At 36.6% G+C, this 18,072-nt stretch overlaps 1 protein-coding gene across 1 annotated transcript in view; it reads left to right on the top strand.

The window, feature by feature from the left end:
- Positions 1–18,072, top strand: part of TTC6 (tetratricopeptide repeat domain 6) — a 101,584-nt gene that overhangs the window by 60,973 nt on the left and 22,539 nt on the right. The window contains exons 22-29 of the mRNA XM_029286160.1: positions 1,954–2,123; positions 5,256–5,376; positions 5,949–6,099; positions 8,674–8,756; positions 10,222–10,314; positions 10,640–10,734; positions 12,343–12,503; positions 16,242–16,376. Coding sequence (XP_029141993.1) covers positions 1,954–2,123; positions 5,256–5,376; positions 5,949–6,099; positions 8,674–8,756; positions 10,222–10,314; positions 10,640–10,734; positions 12,343–12,503; positions 16,242–16,376 — 1,009 coding nt within the window. The remainder of the gene's footprint in view (positions 1–1,953; positions 2,124–5,255; positions 5,377–5,948; positions 6,100–8,673; positions 8,757–10,221; positions 10,315–10,639; positions 10,735–12,342; positions 12,504–16,241; positions 16,377–18,072) is intronic.

Below are 18,072 nucleotides of genomic sequence, written 5' to 3' on the forward strand. Positions count from 1 at the left end.
TTACACAGCATCAGTCGGTGATCCCGGGGCCGGGGATCTAAGATCCCTGGGGGTCGAGTTGAGTCCTGAGGACCGGAGCACCCACAAGCTTGTAAGCAGCGTGTGCGTGCTCCCAAAACCCGATATGGTCCTCTGCTCCCGCCATATCTGCCCCTCCCACTGACCGTACCTATCACAACACCCTCCCCTGGTCCCCCTAGTAACATAACATCCTCACTAATAAATCCAAACCCCAATTTTCTTCAGCCTTATTCTAGCTTGTTTTCTTTGCCAACTCGCCTTCCATGTCCATGCTTTTAAATCATCAAATAGATCTCCCTCTGTTGTTGTATATATTATTTGAGATAAAAGAGACCATCCAATCGCCATTCTTTTGAGAGGACTAACAAATCATCTCTGTATTATTCCATCTCCCCATAGTTGTCCTGGAATGTTTATCTTCCCTTCAGCCTGTTCTTCTTCTTGCTCCTCAGATTTCTTCTGGTTTATATAGAAAGTCTTTTCCATTTTCAATGTTATCAGTCCCTTTTGTGAGTTTTCCATTAACTGTGTTTGTTGGTCTGTTGAATCCTCTATCGTAGTATTTGATTGTTTCGCTTCTTCTATTGTATTCTGTATAGTTGATTCTTTAATTGTAGTCAAAGTTAGGGTTTGAATATCTAGGCTGACATCTTGTTCTTTTCTATAGCGTCTTATTTCATCAGAAGCTGTAAGAATAGTTTCAAAGAATCTGTTCCTGAGCTTCATCCATATTCTCTTAGTGGTGTATTAAATTAAAAGCGTTACGATCAGGGGATGAAAATAATTGTATCACTGGGTATAGAACACAGCTGAGCTTCTCACAGCTAATATCTGCCAAGGTTGAAGGAGTCTTATTTGTAGTCTAGGCTTCAAGCCAAGTCTCTTTTAGACAATAACAGGTTGTAGTATCAGATTTAGCCACAAGATGTCACCAATGCCGTTTAAAGTTTTTTAAGTCCAAAATTTTTATAATTCTTTTTCCAATTTTACTTCTTTTTTATAAGTAAAAACCCAAATCTTCAGTAGGGATAAGAAATCTTTTGGTCCCCAAATTTTAAAAACATATAATTCCAGTTAAAATAAGGTTATTCTTTCAGCATTTTAGACTCCCCTGAATAGTCAGTTGCCGCTGCTCTTAGAGGGTGGGATAGGATTTCCCTTCCCTCTCTCCACAGGGGGGAAAATACTTTGGGCAGCTTATACAGGTAGAAAAGAAAGTTAGGATTGAAGAGAGGTTCAGATCTCACCCAGTCTCATCCGCGCTGCTTTAGAAGTGCCTGGTAGTAGTAAGTTTAACTTCGGCTGTCTGCAGCCTAGTGACGGGCCATATTTCTATGGCCGGTCTTTTGTCCGCTGGTTTGGAGGGCCGCCCTCCCGCAATCAAGCGGGGATCCCCTCCTTGCTTTCGACCCTTTCCAAGGTCCCCCAGCAGTATGAAATCGAATGCAGAAGACGGAGCAGCAAACCAGAAATCCCATCCATCCATCTTTTTGTTATCATATTAAACTTTTCTCATGTTCTTTTTCATTGTTTATTTTATTGTTCTATTATTTTACTTCTGTTTATACGCTTTTCATTTCTTCCTTTTTATTGTTGTAAGCCGCCTAGAGTAGCCTCACGATGAGATAGGCGGCAAATAAATTTAACAAATTTAACAAATTAAAAATAAAAAACTATATTTAAATTTTTTAAACATAAATTTATATTTAAAAAAATTAATTCTTACAGAAATACATAGTTGTTTTGTCAGATCAGATACTTGTTAAAATCCTGCCGACTTTTTAAAGTTTTAAGTATATTGGCTTGGAAATAATGATGCAACTGGAAATTATAAACAATACATTTAGGTAGTAAGGCTATACATGCATCTAAATACCAGAGATATAAATACTGTAAGTATGACAGTAATATACTTATGAACTTTCTTTCCAGAACCTACAGAGCCAGAATATATATTAAGCAAGAGCAATATAAAAATGCAGCTGAAGATTTATCTGCTGCAATTCATTTGAATCCCCGTAACTGGATTGCATTCTATTACAGAGGTTGTATTTTGAGGAAAATTGATCCAAAACAATCCCTACAGGACTTAAGTGTTTCTGGTATTACTACTTTGATTTTCATGAAAATATGAATTGCATTTATGAAAAAATATTTGTTTCAATGAATTTGTTTTCTAATAATTGTGAGAAAAATATTTCATGCATTTTGAAAAATATATTTTTGCTTTTATATGCAATTTTGAACTGAAATTATAGAACTCTTAGTTATCTATATCTTGTCTATCTAATTATTCCTAATAGTTGCCTGTTTGTTCACAAGATCCCATATATTATTTATTTAAATAAAGCAGCACTAACATGTATATACTCTATTCAGTTTGCCTGAAATATATATTGAGTTGGTATACACTTCTCACAGTTGATATGAGAGCCAGTCAATATGATATTTTAACAACTGATTGTTGTTAGTTGCGAAGTCGTGTATGACTCATCGCGACCCCATGGACAACGTTCCTCCAGGCCTTCCTGTCCTCTACCATCTTCTGGAGTCCATTTAAGCTCACACCTATTGCTTCAGTGACTCCATTTAGCCACCTCATTCTCCGTCGTCCCATTCTTTTATTGCCCTCAATCTTTCCCAGCATTAGGCTCTTCTCCAGTGAGTCCTTCCTTCTCATTAGGTGGCCAAAGTATTTGAGTTTCAACTTCAGGATCTGGCCTTCTAAAGAGCAGTCAGGATTGATCTCCTCTAGGACTGACCGGTTTGAACGCCTTGCAGTCCAAGGGACTCACAGGAGTCTTCTCCAGCACCATAATTCAAAGGTCTCAATTCTTTGGCGCTCAGACTTTCTTATGGTCCAAATTTCACAGCCATACATTGTAACTGGGAAAACCATGGCCTTGACTATATGCACTTTTGTTGGCAGGGTGATGTCTCTGCTTTTTAGTATGATAGTTGATATGAGGGCCAACTTGGTGGGATCTAGTCCAGCCTGAGGCACAAAGCCAGCTGCGTGACTTGGGCTAGCCTCTCATTCCTAGAGGCAATGGCAAACCACCAAAGCAGGCAACTGGAAACCACTTCTGAAATCTTGCTAAGAAAACCATAAGGATTTGTTTAGACCAGAGGTAGGCAACCTTGGCTCTTTTATGACTTGTGGACATAGCTGGCTCAGGAATTCTGGGAGTTGAAGTCCACGAGTCATAAAAGAGCCAAGGTTGCCTACCCTTGGTCTAGAGTCTAGACAATGGCCAAGAGTCAACCCTTAGTTGAAGCCACACACATAAAAGTTGATAATACAATTTTCCCCAAACAAAACAATTTTATATGAACATATCCAAAAATATTGATTGATACAAGGCCAAAAACCATTTTGCTGCCATAGTGGAAATCACTCAGGTATGTCAGGATATTTCATTTTTCACAAATTTGTGAAGGTTTCTTTTACCTTTCTAATAGTCACACATGTATGCAAAAAAAATGAAAGGACACACTTTTAGATATTACTAGATTCTGCTTCAAATATTGGTGAGCTATTTTATAATTGGGACGTCAGTCAATATTAATATCATTTAAGATTCTTGTATATAGTAAAATATTATTTTTCCCCTTTCAAATTATTTTTTTTGAAACTCAAATTCAAGATTATTAAAATCTTGAAACTTCTACCAGATCAGTGAAGAGCAAATTAACTTTTTAAATCTATTTTTATTTTATTCAGAAGGAAGTTAAAATACAAAATTCCCCCAAAATTAAAAAAACAAAAACTAAAAACACAATGAAGATTTTTTTAAAAAGTGCATTGGAAAAGAAAAATAACCCAACCCAACACATATATACATTATCCCCCCCAATCAAATACTGATTAATACATTACCAAAATACTGGTTCCCATTCCTTGCGAAACAGCCCCCCCATTTTAAATCTATTTGCAAATTATTGACCTGATATCTATATACTATATTAATGAGAAATTAGTTAACAGGAAGAACACCAATAATAAAAAACACAAGGTTAAAATGTCAAAACCCTCTGTTAACCAATTGTTATTGTAATCAACTTGAACAAAATTTGCCATGGCATATTATCTATCATCCCAAAAAGTAAGAGTAATTCATCCTGGATCAAATATTAAGTTTGTTCCTTAATGGTATCTCTTATCAAATTTTGTCTAATTAAATATAATAAATTCAGTCTCCACAGTAGGTCTATCTTTCCAACAAAGTCCAGATAGAAGTGGTTTCCAGTTAAGTGTAATAAATTCATTCTCTAATCTCCCTCAGTCCTCCTAGGAAAAAACATTTTTTCATTTCTCCCTTTAGTTAAGTTACTAGTATTGTGAAAGAATATAGGCTTTAGCTTCAAAGAGACATATGTGATTGGTTGGGTTAGTTCTTCATCTGTGGGGTCCATATTTCTTTGGTCTGCAACTTTCACATCAGAGTCCTTTTGTGAATCTAGCTTATCTAAAGCTACATACCTCTGCATATTTTCCATGGCCATTATCATCTCATCAAACTGTTCAAAAAAACTTTCAGCTAAAAGTTGCATGTTACCAGAAAGTCTTTTGTCAGATTTCAGTCACTGTTGCTTGTTTATAATATGATACAACTTGATCAGGGAACAGAGTGCTGAAGCAGGAGGAAACAGGAAAGGTATTTTCTGGATATTTCAATCCAAGATTAAAAGAAGAAAAAAACCCTGCAAATGTTTTGCAAATAGAAAAAATACAAAAGCCCTGTGGTGAAAGTCCAATATTAATGTAAATCAAATGAAAGCACTTCACCATCCCAAAACACACCATGTTTCCTTACAGGGAATGTGAAAGTTATTCAAAATTCTTACCATACAGCAGCCATCTTGGGGAGGAGGAGAGCAAATTAACTTGAAAAATATTATTAAAACATACAAGTGAAACGTCAGTTTTACCAGACCTTGTTGCAGTAGATTTTTCATGCAACAGACTAAATTCTACTATGCTTGACTTCCTTTACACAACAACATTGTGATGCAATTGGCAGTATTTGTGTTATTTCTGTGATGCACAATGCAAATAGCATTTGTTTAATGATGTCACATACATCATGTAACATTGCCTTGATGATGCTTTCTTCAGCTGATCTCGGAAAAGGAATGCCTCCTCCAGATTAATTTATTAATACAGGATTTATTAAAGCTGGATTTAAAGGCACATTTAACAGGTGAACATTTAGGATATTCTTCTCTTACAGTCCTTCTCAATCACAAATATGACAATATTGGTGCTTACCTTCATCGTGGGATCTTGTATGCAGAATTGAAACAGTGGCCCCTGGCCATCTGTGATTTTGAAAATGCAATTGCTTTGGACAGGTATTTTTACTGGCTTCCTCTCTTTTCTTAATTACTCACTATTTAATGTAGCAGTTAGTCATACAAACCAGTTGCAAAAACAACATATCCTACAATAATTTAAGGCACTGAATATCTTTCATAAACACCCATCAGAAACATTAGTTTTTTCTACAAATTTAAAAATGCATAACCAGGTAGCACCCTCTAATATAGTATCACTTGTTAGTCCTGAAATTACAGAAATATAGTAATGGTAACTTCATAAAATGAGTCTTGTATTCTTTTCTATTTTATTAAGTATATGCCTAACCCAAAAGCACTCTTAATACAACAGAAAATTCTGCCATTTTCTACTGCAAATGGTGTTACCCATTCTCCAATAAAACCCCTTTGACTATGAACTTATTTTTCTACAATAGTAGACATGATGTTTTTCTTGTTCTTCAGGAATAAGGGTGAAAATGAAAGGAGGTAGTTTTGTGATAGAAACATTTTTTGTAAAACTTACATATCTTTGCTTGAAGACAATAAATTCTGTGAAATGACTTGCTACACAATGTAATATTTATACAATTTTGTCTCTGTTTTAGGAGTCTTACAACACCTTATATAAATATTGGATTGATTACGATGTTGCATTCAGATCAGTATTTTGATGCTATTCTACGGTTCACTGAAGCCATTCGGGTTGATCCATTAGATGTTAGACCTTATCTGTGCAGGGCTCAAGCTTACCAAAAGGTATCTATTATACATATTTAAGAATTATAAATATTAATTCCCAAACAGGTATTAGATAGATAGATAGACAGACAGACAGTTAGACAGACAGATAGATAGATAACCTTTATTGTCATTTTTTACTGTGGGCACAATGGCACACATTAAAAATGAAATTTAGTTGCTTGCTCTCAAAGTGTACACATACATAACACACATTTAAACATACTATATACAACATATGTATAGACCTACACCCTTACATATAAGTAACATATAAATATTAATCACATTCTCCATTTAGAGCAAAATGCAGGCTCTTCTCTCTGGCTCCTCAGCCTGCCAAAAGTTTATCAGACAATGTCCTTGAGTTCCCACACTTCTGCATTGTTATGGCTAGCTAAACCCTCAAGCATTTACCCCATCCTCCCTTCTACATCTGAACTCTAAAAGAACAGAAAAAGCACATTAAAAGCAAAGGTAAAATGGCATGCTGAATCCATTGTCAGAGCGTGGACATCCATTGTCACAGCATTGACAACGAAACCTCCTCCCAGAAGGTAACAAAGAAAACAGGTTGTAAAGAGGATGGGTAATGTCCCGGACAATCTTGCGGACCCTGCTCAAGCAACGCTTATATGCTATGTCCTGGATGGGAGGGAGGGAACTGCCAATAATCTTTTCAGCCATCCTCACCACTCTCTGCACTGCCTTCCTGTCTGAAGCACTGATGCTTCCAAACCAGACTGTGATGCTGTATGAGAAGATGCTCTAAATCATCCCTCTGTAGAAAGTGGTAAGGATAGGGGAAGGAAGATGTGTTTTTCTCATGTGATGCAGAAAATGCAGGCGCTGCTGTTCCCGCTGTTGAGCGACCAAGCCAGCCTACTTGTTAACTGCACACCCAGGAATTTGATGCTGGTAACCATCTCCACAGATGAATCATTAACGTACAGAGGAGTGTGGCTGTGCTTGCCTTTTCTGAAATCAACAATGATCTCTCTTTTAATGTGCTTTTTCCAGTGTTTAAAACTAGACTGTTCTCCTTATACCAGTTCACCAAACCCTCAACCTCCTTGCGATAAGCACCCTCATTGTCATCTTGAATAAGGCCCACTACTGTTGTATCATCCGCAAACTTCACAATATGGTTGGTGGCAAACCTAGCACAACAGTCATGGGTCAACAGGGTGAACAGCAGCAGACTTAGGATGCAGCCCTGAGGAGAACCTGTGCTCAAGAAAATGGTGTTAGAAATATTTGTTCTAGCTCGCACATGCTGGGGCCTGTTAGTAAGAAAATCAAGAATCTAGTTGCACAAAGGAATGTTTAAGCCTAAATGGCCCAGTTTGTCTACTAGATTTGTCTGCCTGTTACCATGGAATAGTGAGAGATATTTGATTCAGGCCTTTTGTCTTTCTTAATTGTTTGTGAACTCATCTAGTTTTAAAATTATATAACTGAAATGGAACAGGCCTTCAGTTTTCTCATAAAAAGATAGGCAGCTGCATTCAATTTCTAGAACAGAGTCCAAATACTCATCAACAATCATATTCCATGATCTCTTAAACAATTTCTCCTGGTTTGCCTATGCTTTCTCTGTTTGATCTTTGTCTAATTGCAAACCTGGGGACCAAAATCCTAGCAGCCAAGTTATTTTCTTGCTTCTTATGGCAAACCCCTATGAGTTTGCACTAGTTGCCTCATTTTCCCAACTTTATGGGGAAATGGTTACATTGAATTTATAATTTAACTAAACATTTCCAATACCATTGACAAAAAAAGACTGATATGAACATATTATTTTCAAACAAAACAGAATTAAGAAGGAATTGTAATTGGAGAAGTCAATTTCCTAGATAGGGAGGTGAAGGGCATTTTTGTTATTAGACAATGGTGCTGATGATGTATCTGCAAGTAATCTCCATCCCTTACTGAGGAATTTGTTCTACAAAGTGTGCCCCTATGCAAACTAGATCTTCTACCTTTTCTCTTCTCCTCTGTGCATCATTATTTAAATATTGTATCACCTTCAAAACATCCAGGTTTTGTCATAATATTCTGTTTTATTAATCTCTTCTGTTGAAAATACATTGTGGGGGATTATGTAGGTACTGCAATATCAGATCAGTGATATAATCAACTACATACTAAGAGAGAATGGGATACTGAATAGTCACAGTTTTAGGGAAGAAGGATTTTAAAGTTTCATCTAGTTTGAAGAAAGCCAGTTTGGTGTAATTATGAAGATACCAGATTAGAAAGGGGGAGACTGTGAAATCTAGTCCCATTTTAAGCATGAAACCAGTTGAGTGATCTGGGACCAGCCATTCTCTCTCAGCCCTAGGAAGGAGGCAATGGCTAATGACTTTGAAAACATTGCCAAAAACCCTGCAGGGACTAGTTTAGGCAATTGCCAGGAAACAAGACTGACTGGAAAGAACCAAAGAAAAGGAGGGTGTGTGTGATCTAGTTTGATCCTAAATGTTGAAAATGGAAAGAAATAATTGTTTTTAAACAGAATGTACTTAATGTAATGACAGTGTCCACGACTGAGAAATAAAAATGTCTTTTTTTAAAAAAAAAAAAATACAGGTTCATGATTTAAGGAATTCAGTTAAAGATATAAATAGAGCTATTCATCTCCATCCCAATTTACCCCATTTATTCTTAACAAGGTAAGCACTTATTGTGATAATTATCAACAGCAGAAAGTGCATTTCTCCAGCATCTTGCTTAATTTTGTTTTTTAAATGTCCATATAATTATAATGTTTATTATTAAGTCTTAAGTTCAAGATATTTTTTTTCATTTGCAGTATAAGAACACATTTTCAATGTATGATAGCAAGGGCAAAAGATGAAAAATCAGGTTGCCCTTCACATCTTTCTAATTTTTATGAAGTTTTCTGACTGGAGCCCAAACATTACAGGATCAATGAGTAGATTGTAGGTCTTCAAAAAGTGATTATCTCATTAGAAAAATGCTCAATAATTATGTGCCATAGAAATATTAGTAATGAATCAAGAATACTCTTCAAATTAAAGTGCTTTTTAGATGAGAAGTTTTGGAGTGGATAGGAGCATGAAGGCAGTATCCATTTTGCAATTCTTTAAAGCAGTCATACCATTTGTTGGGATTATGTAGCTACTGTCTGGGCTGGTAGTGTTTCCAGCTTCTTTAAAGAATTATAAAGAAGAGCTGCATTTATATTTCATAGAGCAGCGGTTCTCAACCTATGGGTCGCGACCCCATTTGGGGTCGATCGACTATTTCATGGGGGTCGCCAAGCAAGGCTGTCCGCCATTTTTTTTGTCCTCCATTTTTTTCCCCTTTTCCGGCGGGTGCCTTACCTCCCTTGGGCTGGGCCAGCTGGTGGTCGGCCTGCTCCGTCTCTGCCGCTTGCCAGCTACGCCTCGGCCGGCACAGGGGGCGGAACCACGCATGCGCGGCACTCCCGGGCAGGGAAAGTCCTCGACTTACGACCGGTCGGGTAGTTCTCAACTTACGACCGGTTTAGTCCTCGGCTTACGACCGGTTGGGGGTCGCGGCATTAAAAAGGTTGAGAACCACTGTCATAGAGCATCTCTTTGGAATGGAATCTAAAACTCTGTACAGTCATAATAGTTGACTGTAATAATTGTATAGTTGAATAGTTCTTAGGGTGTATAAAATGGGAAAAAATAAACTTTTACAAAAAATTATTTTGGGTAAATAAATTTCTGTGTAAGCTAAAAAGAAATTAAATTTGATCATTATGTATTTATTAAATTGATATGTCACTACTGAAAAAGGAAAAAAATATCTTAAGTAAATGAACTATTTTTGATGTGTCTGTCATTAAATGTCTGACTCAGGAAAAAAGTGAAAGCTTTGGGATTTTTTTATAATTATATTTAATAGATAATTTCTTAACACAAAGGTGGTTTAAATGGATTTTGGAAATACTAAAAATGTTCTCTTATTTTTATAGAGCAGTTGCACTGGGAGAAAGGGACACGGCTAGCCTTCATCTCTATGATCATAGGGTTAGCACAGAACTTTTCCTCCTTTTGTGTTAGGCCTTCAAAAGACTGTGGTGAGCTCCCAGGATTTAGTTATTTAAAACTGTAGGCTTTCCACTGAAATCATATTTTATTACAGGGGACAGTATTTACTACAAATGAAGCATTTTAAGCTTGCAAGTTTCTGTATACACCAAGTGGCAGAAATGGACAAAGGTACAGCTCTTTCAAAGTACTGTGCAATTTTGGTCAGATTCAGCATATTTATTTTCTTCCTTTTATTTTTGTACAGTATAGGGGTCTCCAAACCTGGCACCTTTAAAACTTGTGGACTTCAACTCCCAGAATTCCTCAGCCAGCCATGGCATAGTAGATCCACATAACTGATTATAATTTTTTGAGATTTCATGGGCAGCTATATAAACAACACATGCTTCAAGCCTGTGGCTCTCTGGATCCTACCCATCAATTACAGTTTAACAATACTATGTAAAATATAAGATCGTGTTAGTGTTATAATTGATATTCCATACATTTTTGTTTTGATACTTTCCCAGTGGTCTTAAGCATATTTACATGGGAATAAAAATTACATTGAAAGAACATACTATGAATATGTGCTTGATGTATGGTTTGCAGAACTATTGTGCAAGTGATAAATATATATAGGATTTATGAGTAATGATGTGTGGAAATGACCTTGGTAGATAGGGCAATGAGACATAGCCAAGGAAATAGTCAGATAAAAGGCAGCTTAACCTGCAGCAGGTATATTATATGGTTTATTGCATAGTCAGCCTGGATGTGCCATTTTTGTCTATCGAGTTCTTGAGATAGATATGGATGTTTGATGATGTTAAAGGTATCATCGCAGGATGTAAGCTGTTCCAAATAAAGCTGCCTTTTGCAATTGACTGATGGTGAATTTGTCAATGTTGATAATATTCAAGTGATATTCCAGTTGTTTTGGGATTGCACCCAAGGTGCCGATGTCCATTGGTGCTACCTTTGCTTTCTTTTGCCACAGTCATTCTATTTCTACTTGCAGCTCTTTGGATTTTGTTATCTTCTCCAGTTCTTTCTCTTCTATTCTGCTGTCTCCAGCTACTGCCATATCCACTATCCATACTTTTTTCTTTTTTATCGACAAATATTAAGTATGGGGTGTTATGTGTCAGGTGCCTGTCTGTTTGAATTATTATTAGTTATTAAATTTATTTGCTGCCCATCTTGCCACAACAATGGAATGGGGCAAGAGGCTCAGAAGAGACCCTCCCTAGTTTCTATGTCTCTAAAGGAGACAGAGGGAGAGAAATACAGATGGTCTTCAGTTTAAGACTACAATTATGACCAAATTTGTTTTAAGCAGCATGGTCATTAAGTGACCACACCCAATTTTACAACCATTTTTGCTCTTTTATTAAGCAAATTACTATAGTTGTTAAGTGATATGTCACGTGATCTAGATTTGCAGCCTTCCCTACTGTCTTCCCTGTTGACTTTGCTTGTTGGAAGTTGGTTGGAAAACAAATTCATGTGATCACAGGGGTGGTGCAAAAACCACAATTTGGGGGAGAGTTTATAAGTCACTTTTTTCAGTATCACTATAACTTGATCCATTGATAAACAATGGTTGTAAATCAAGACTACCTGTACTTTCAGACTTGCAAGATTCTATTAATCTAACCTTATAATAAAGCAGAATTAGGTCACCTGGTCGTGTTTCCTGTCTCACCTAGCTAGTAAGGTTGATAGAATGTGTTCGTGTGATTTGTCTGCAATGTTTCACTATGTCAATATGTACAATAAAATGTATGTATGTTGTCTAAAACACAAATAGTGTCACATTCAGAGTCAGCAGCATCTGCTGATGAGAGCAATGGGGATCTGAATTCTGAAAGTAGCAGTGCAGCAGAGTGATGCAAGCTACTTTCTTTTTGTACATGTGCACCTACAAAATGGGCAGAACCTGGGGAACATCACTTCTTTTGTCATTCTGTCAAAAGTCAGAACTTCCTGTGGCACTTAGAAAATTTGTACATTGACAAAATTTCCATCTATCAATTCCAAAAAGTTACACTGCTTGGATCTGCACATATGTTATTTTGATACATTATGACATCCTCGGTTCTTAGGAAGAACTTAATGTTTATGAAGACCAACACTCTCTCCTTTCATTATCTGTACACCGATGTCTGCAGTAATAATAACTTGGTCTATTACTATTACAGTTATTTATTATTATTTAAATCTTCTACAGGATCGCTTGGATGTTCACTTGTTCAAGAAGCACTTGTGCAGTCATTTTGTCAAAACTATAACAAGGCTATTGAGTGTGCAATTGCAGCCACGAGAAACCAACCTGAGCCAGCTTTGTATAATCTACTTGGAAAAATCCAGATGAAAGCCAAAAAATTCAAGGTTAAGACAGGAGTTTTTGTTAAATCTTTTAAAAAGGCAAATCCCTAAAGAATGAGTGTTGTAGAAATACTGTTTGTTAAAATGGGGTTGATTAATATTGGCTTCCTTCTTCAGCTCTCATTCTTTATTTCCAAATATTTTAGTTTTCTGTTTTGATAGCCAACGCGCAGTGCTTTACTAATCAAGCTGTCATCCCTTTTGTTGAGTAGGGTTTTTTTCATTTATATAGTATGTTTAAAAACCGAGCACATCATCTCTATTGGAACATAATTAATCAATTGTCGATTCCTTCCTGCTCTGGGGCTGTGAATAGTTGAGGATCAAAGGATGTGTGTACAAACTCTATCCAAGCAAAAGAAAAAATCCTCTTTTAAATTGACTCCTGCCAGTTTCCTAATCCTCTTTTTTTCCTGCTGCAGCCATGGTGTATTTCACCTTCGGCTATGTAAGAAGTCACAAGAAACAGGAAAGAAACCTTTCTCTTCCTCCCCTGGTACATATATTTATTTATTTCTCCAGCTTGCATGGCTGCCTAACTCAAAGTAAATATGGGAAATGTACATACAAACAAACCCACAACACAGATTGAAACAGCAGAACAGATCGGCAGCTAAGACCGCAACCAATATACGACCCTGCTTTCTCATTCAGCATTCTAGCCCAGTGCCCAAAGCAGTCAAGTCTTCTGAACCTTACCAAAGATCAATAGATCAAGACCATATGAATAATTTGGGGCCAAACTGTTCCACTGGGCAGGTGTCACAACAAGTTTATTTTCTGAATCCCATCAAATGACATAGTTTGCTGGAAGGGACTTGGAAGAGCTCGGAGAAAATTCAGCCCAAACTTTCTTTAAACTGTGCAAATCAGGCAATCAGAAATGTTCTGCATTAACATTCACTTTTTCTTCAAAGAAATATTCCTAGAGTCTAAAATGTAATTAGGTTTTTGATTTTATCAAAAGTTATATGTTGATTTTCTTGGGTATGATTTGGTACCTTCCTATTTCTACCCGTTCCCAAATAAATCATCTTTATACATTTCAACATATGACTTTGTAAGTTTGAAAAGCTCCATTTCACTGAACATTTTTTCAGCTATAATATTTTTTATGCTCCCCTAGGGTTCTAAAGATAGCTCACTAGGTTCTGTGGGAACTGGAACATTCTGGCTTTGGGAAAATTAATACAAAAGCTCTTTGCCATAGTTTTTCCTATAACTAAGCACAAGGGAGGATGATATAAGTTGCAACAAGGCAACTTATATCTAGCAGAACGTTCAATGTACTTATTAGCATTGTGTAGTAATTGCTTTCTAGGGAAGTTTTACAAAAAGGTCTCTCAAGCGAAATTAAAATTTCACATACTCCTTGAGTTATAGTTTTCAACGACCACAATTGGATCCAAATTTCCAATGTAAGTTGTTATTGTCATAAGTCGAGGTACCCCCTGAATGGATCTGATTTTATGACATTTTTTGTGTTGCTCATTAAGCAAATCCATGGTCATCAAGTAAATGCCTAAGTGTGAATCTCTTCTTCTGCACGAGCACTTTTTGCTGAAAACTGGTAAAAAAGTTGCAAATCACAGTCATGTGACTGTGGGACACTGCAACTAGTTGTAAAAGCAGGCCAGTTGCCAAGTTCCCCAAATGCAGTCATGTCACTATGGGGGGAGAGGGTGGCACAACATTTTACAATGGCCAGACATGCTTTACCATAAAGCATCCCATTTTGACTCTGTTGTAATTTCAAAAGGTTGTTAACCGACCAGAGGATTATCTGTTTGAACAATATTGTTTGCTAATATTTTGTACAATATATGTGCCCCACTGCTCTTTAGTGTTGAACTCGTTACATGTTATACCATATTTACATTCTTTATTGGGACCTGAAATGATGCAATAAGCAAAGAGGCAGGAAGCTTAAACAGTTTAAACAGGTCATTGGGAAGGAGCTAACTTTGTGCTCATTAATAGATCTTTTTAGAACCATTATTTTTGTTGAAAGAGGCCAGAATAATTGAAAAGAGAAGAGGGGAATTAAATCTTATGTGATGGACCATGAGCCAACTGTAGGAGTACAGATAATCCTCGATTTACAGCAGTTTGTTTAGTGACCAGTCAAAGATACAACACCACTGAAAAAGTGACTTCTGACCATTTTTCATATTTACGATTTCATTGCCGTGTGCCCCATGGTCACATGATCAAAATTCAGACACTTGGCAACTGATTCCTCTTTATGATGCTTGTAGTATCCTGGGGTCAAGTGATCACCTTTTGCAACCTTCTGACAAGAAAGTCAGTGGAGTAGTCAGATTCACTTAACTGTGTTACTAACTTAACAACTGCAGTGATTCACCTAACAAATGTGGCAAAAAGGATTGTAAAATGGGGCAAAACTCACATAACGAATATCTTGCCTAGCAATAGAAATGTTGGGCTCAAATTTGGTTGTAAGTTGAGGACTGACTGTACAAAGTTGACCCAATAGAGATCTCAAGTATTTGGTTAAAAGTAAGAGTCCCCAACTCTTCAGTACACCAACCCCTTCATGATGGTTCAGACAATCTATAGATTCCAAAATATTTATTATATGAAAATTATTTAATAAATACTACTTTAACTAACAGTAGTACAAACAACAACAATAATGACTTCATAAAATAGGTAATATTAAAAGTATAAAAATATAAGGTTTAACATATCTTTATTACTGAAACTATTGATATGGGAAGGATGCATCACATGAGCATCAACAAGGGCACTGATACTTGATTGGAGAATAAGGAGAATGTGCTCAGTGTGGGAGGTGAACAGGAATACTACATGTACATGTATCCTTCCCAGGATAGGGGAGATGAAAGAGACAAGGGGGAGAATGGAAGGCACACAGACACACAATACAGACACACAACACAAAGCAAATGGGTAAATGAGGCCAGTAACAATACACAACTGATAGAGACCACTCGAGGCAACTCTTGCTGGGTTATTCACTGCTAGCCCTGTCACTTTTAGGACTAGGGACTTGCATGGAGCTCTGCAGAGATCCCAAAGATTAATGGACCCAAATTGACCTTCCATCATTTTTTGACCACCTATAAATCCACAATATTTACTGACCTCCTTTGATTCCCAGTCACCTATCAACACCATGGATAGTCCCATCAATACTTTGGGATTGATATTAATCCCTTTGGGAAACTCTGTTTTAAAGGGTCATGCACTGTTAAGAGAAAAAAATATCCTCCTGTGAACTTGGATAGTTATTGCCTAGAATAATGCAGCTTTCTGTTACACAAATGGCTTGCACTGAGTAGTGATGGATATAAATATATTGATCATATTTATAATAACACATGTTTGTATGTAGATAACATAGGCAAGGCAAGTCGGAAATGTTTATTTTGTTGACAAAATGTGCAAAATTAATGTAAATATGATAATGACTATTTTCTTAAGCAACTATGAACAGGAGAGCAGGACTACCTCCAAAAGTAGGGGTGCTCCCATACGAGCTTTTATTATATAGTCATTCATAGAAGTTTTGGAATGTCCAAACAATGTTGCCTTCTGTTTGCAATCTCTCTTTGTCATATGCTGTTTTTTTCCTGTTTTATATCTTAGCAGAAAAAGGTTCATTTGGGAAGAATAATGGAATAGTGAAATAGCTCTGGACAATGCCATTTGGCTGGTGGTGCTATCAATTAACTATATGCTACCTTTTTATTACAGGATGCTCTTTCCAGTCTTAATGAGGCTTTGATGCTGCTAGCTGGCACTGACAAATGTCTTCCTAATACCTTTGAGTCTGCAGAATTATATTTTTTAATGGGCCAGTGCTACATGGAGCAAGTTTTTCTATTAGAGGTATGCATTTTGACTTTGACCTGGTTCAAAAATAGTTGGAAAGCTGGAAATAACAACATTATAAGAATTGCCTGGTGTCCAATTCATCCCTTACCCATTTTCACAAACTGGCAATTATGAACATTAACAGCCTGAAGTATTAAGACCAGGCTGGCTAAAGAACTGTGTTTTTTCCAACATAACATTCCCACCATTTGATCTTTTTCAGATTCAGAAAGACTCACCTAACCCCACTTTTGTCAATTTGTTTCAGTTGGCAGATTTCCTTTTTTTGAAGCCAGCTTTTGATCTGGCTAGTTAAACTTAGTTTTGTCCCTGAGTAGAATTTAATTGATATACTGCTCTTAATTTTCTATATGGTTGCTATTATTACTTCATATTAAATATTATACAATATAGCATTGATATTTAGTTCAGTATATTTCAGAAAATATTCTTCATTGTTATTTGCTACCTTAAACATCATGACTGGAAAGGTCAGCATTATTTTGATTAAAAAAGGATCACACAGTTTGACATTGTTTCTTCCTCTCAAATCTCTTTTCAAAGATTATCTGCTTGAATGTGTGTGTGTGAGGGAGACAATGATTATATATTCCCTTTATTTGTTTCTTACATGAATATTACAATTTTATAGAAAAAAATTGTTAGGTGATTATCTATTTGTTAGAAGAACATTCTGGTTTGATCCTGAGTCAGGGTCACAAATTAAAGAAATACACTGGGCAAGGTCCTTGAAAAGGAAGCTGTTTATCTGACAGCATAGAGCTACTTGAGGCTGGTAATATTTATAGGAAAGGTGGTCCTTTTTGGTGAATGTGCCCTTTGAAGCATTTGTTCTGGTGGACATGTAGCCCTAGTGGGGAGATGTCCTTATCTAACTCTGCTGAATGTATAGATCTTTCCCTTGGTGTGTGGTTATGGGCTGATTTTAAGCACCTCATTTGTGTGTTTGGTAAAACTCTGTAACTTAAAGGAATTCCCCTGGTTGCTATTCTGCAGTTTAATCAGTTCAACCTGCCTGTCAATTATTAGGTTGAAAGAGGTTAAGCAATCTTCACAACGTTGTATTGTCTTTGTTTGCAACATAGCTTCTTCTGATTTTCTTACTTGCAAGTCATGTTAATACTTGGAAGTAGTGTCAAAAGGCAGCGCAGGAATTATTCCTGAATTAAAATTTCTTCCAACATATTCATGGAAGAACATCCACAGTCTCAACTTTAAAGTTGTTTTAATAAAATGTGTCAGTTATCAATTATCAGTCTTTGTAATAGCTTTATATCAGTGGAGAGGCAAGACCAGAAAAATCTGATTCCATAAAATCTAGATTCAATTCATTGTTTATGAGCAAGGTCAATTCCAATTTGGAAAAAAAGAAAACATCATGTAATTTTAGTAGTTCAGTAACTATTGCTTTATTTATCTATTTATCTTTCACTTGACTTTGATATACAGATATATGCAGGGCTTTTTTTCTCAGAGAAAAGGTGGTGGAATTCACCTCCCTCCCCTGGCCACGCCCCCACCCAAACCTGGCCACGCCCTCATCAAACCCTAGGACCGCCCCTTTAGAGAACAGGAATGCAAGTAAAATTTGGGAGGGGCTATAAAAGTAAATGTATGGAATTACATAAAAAGCAATGCAGTACATGTGCAAAAAAATTAAGCTCAGAGACATTTCCTTTTTGAAAGGTGT

This window comes from Protobothrops mucrosquamatus, unplaced genomic scaffold (genome assembly GCF_001527695.2).
Source record: "Protobothrops mucrosquamatus isolate PMUCROS unplaced genomic scaffold, P.Mucros_1.0 scaffold2999, whole genome shotgun sequence".
Lineage (NCBI taxonomy): Eukaryota > Metazoa > Chordata > Lepidosauria > Squamata > Viperidae > Protobothrops > Protobothrops mucrosquamatus.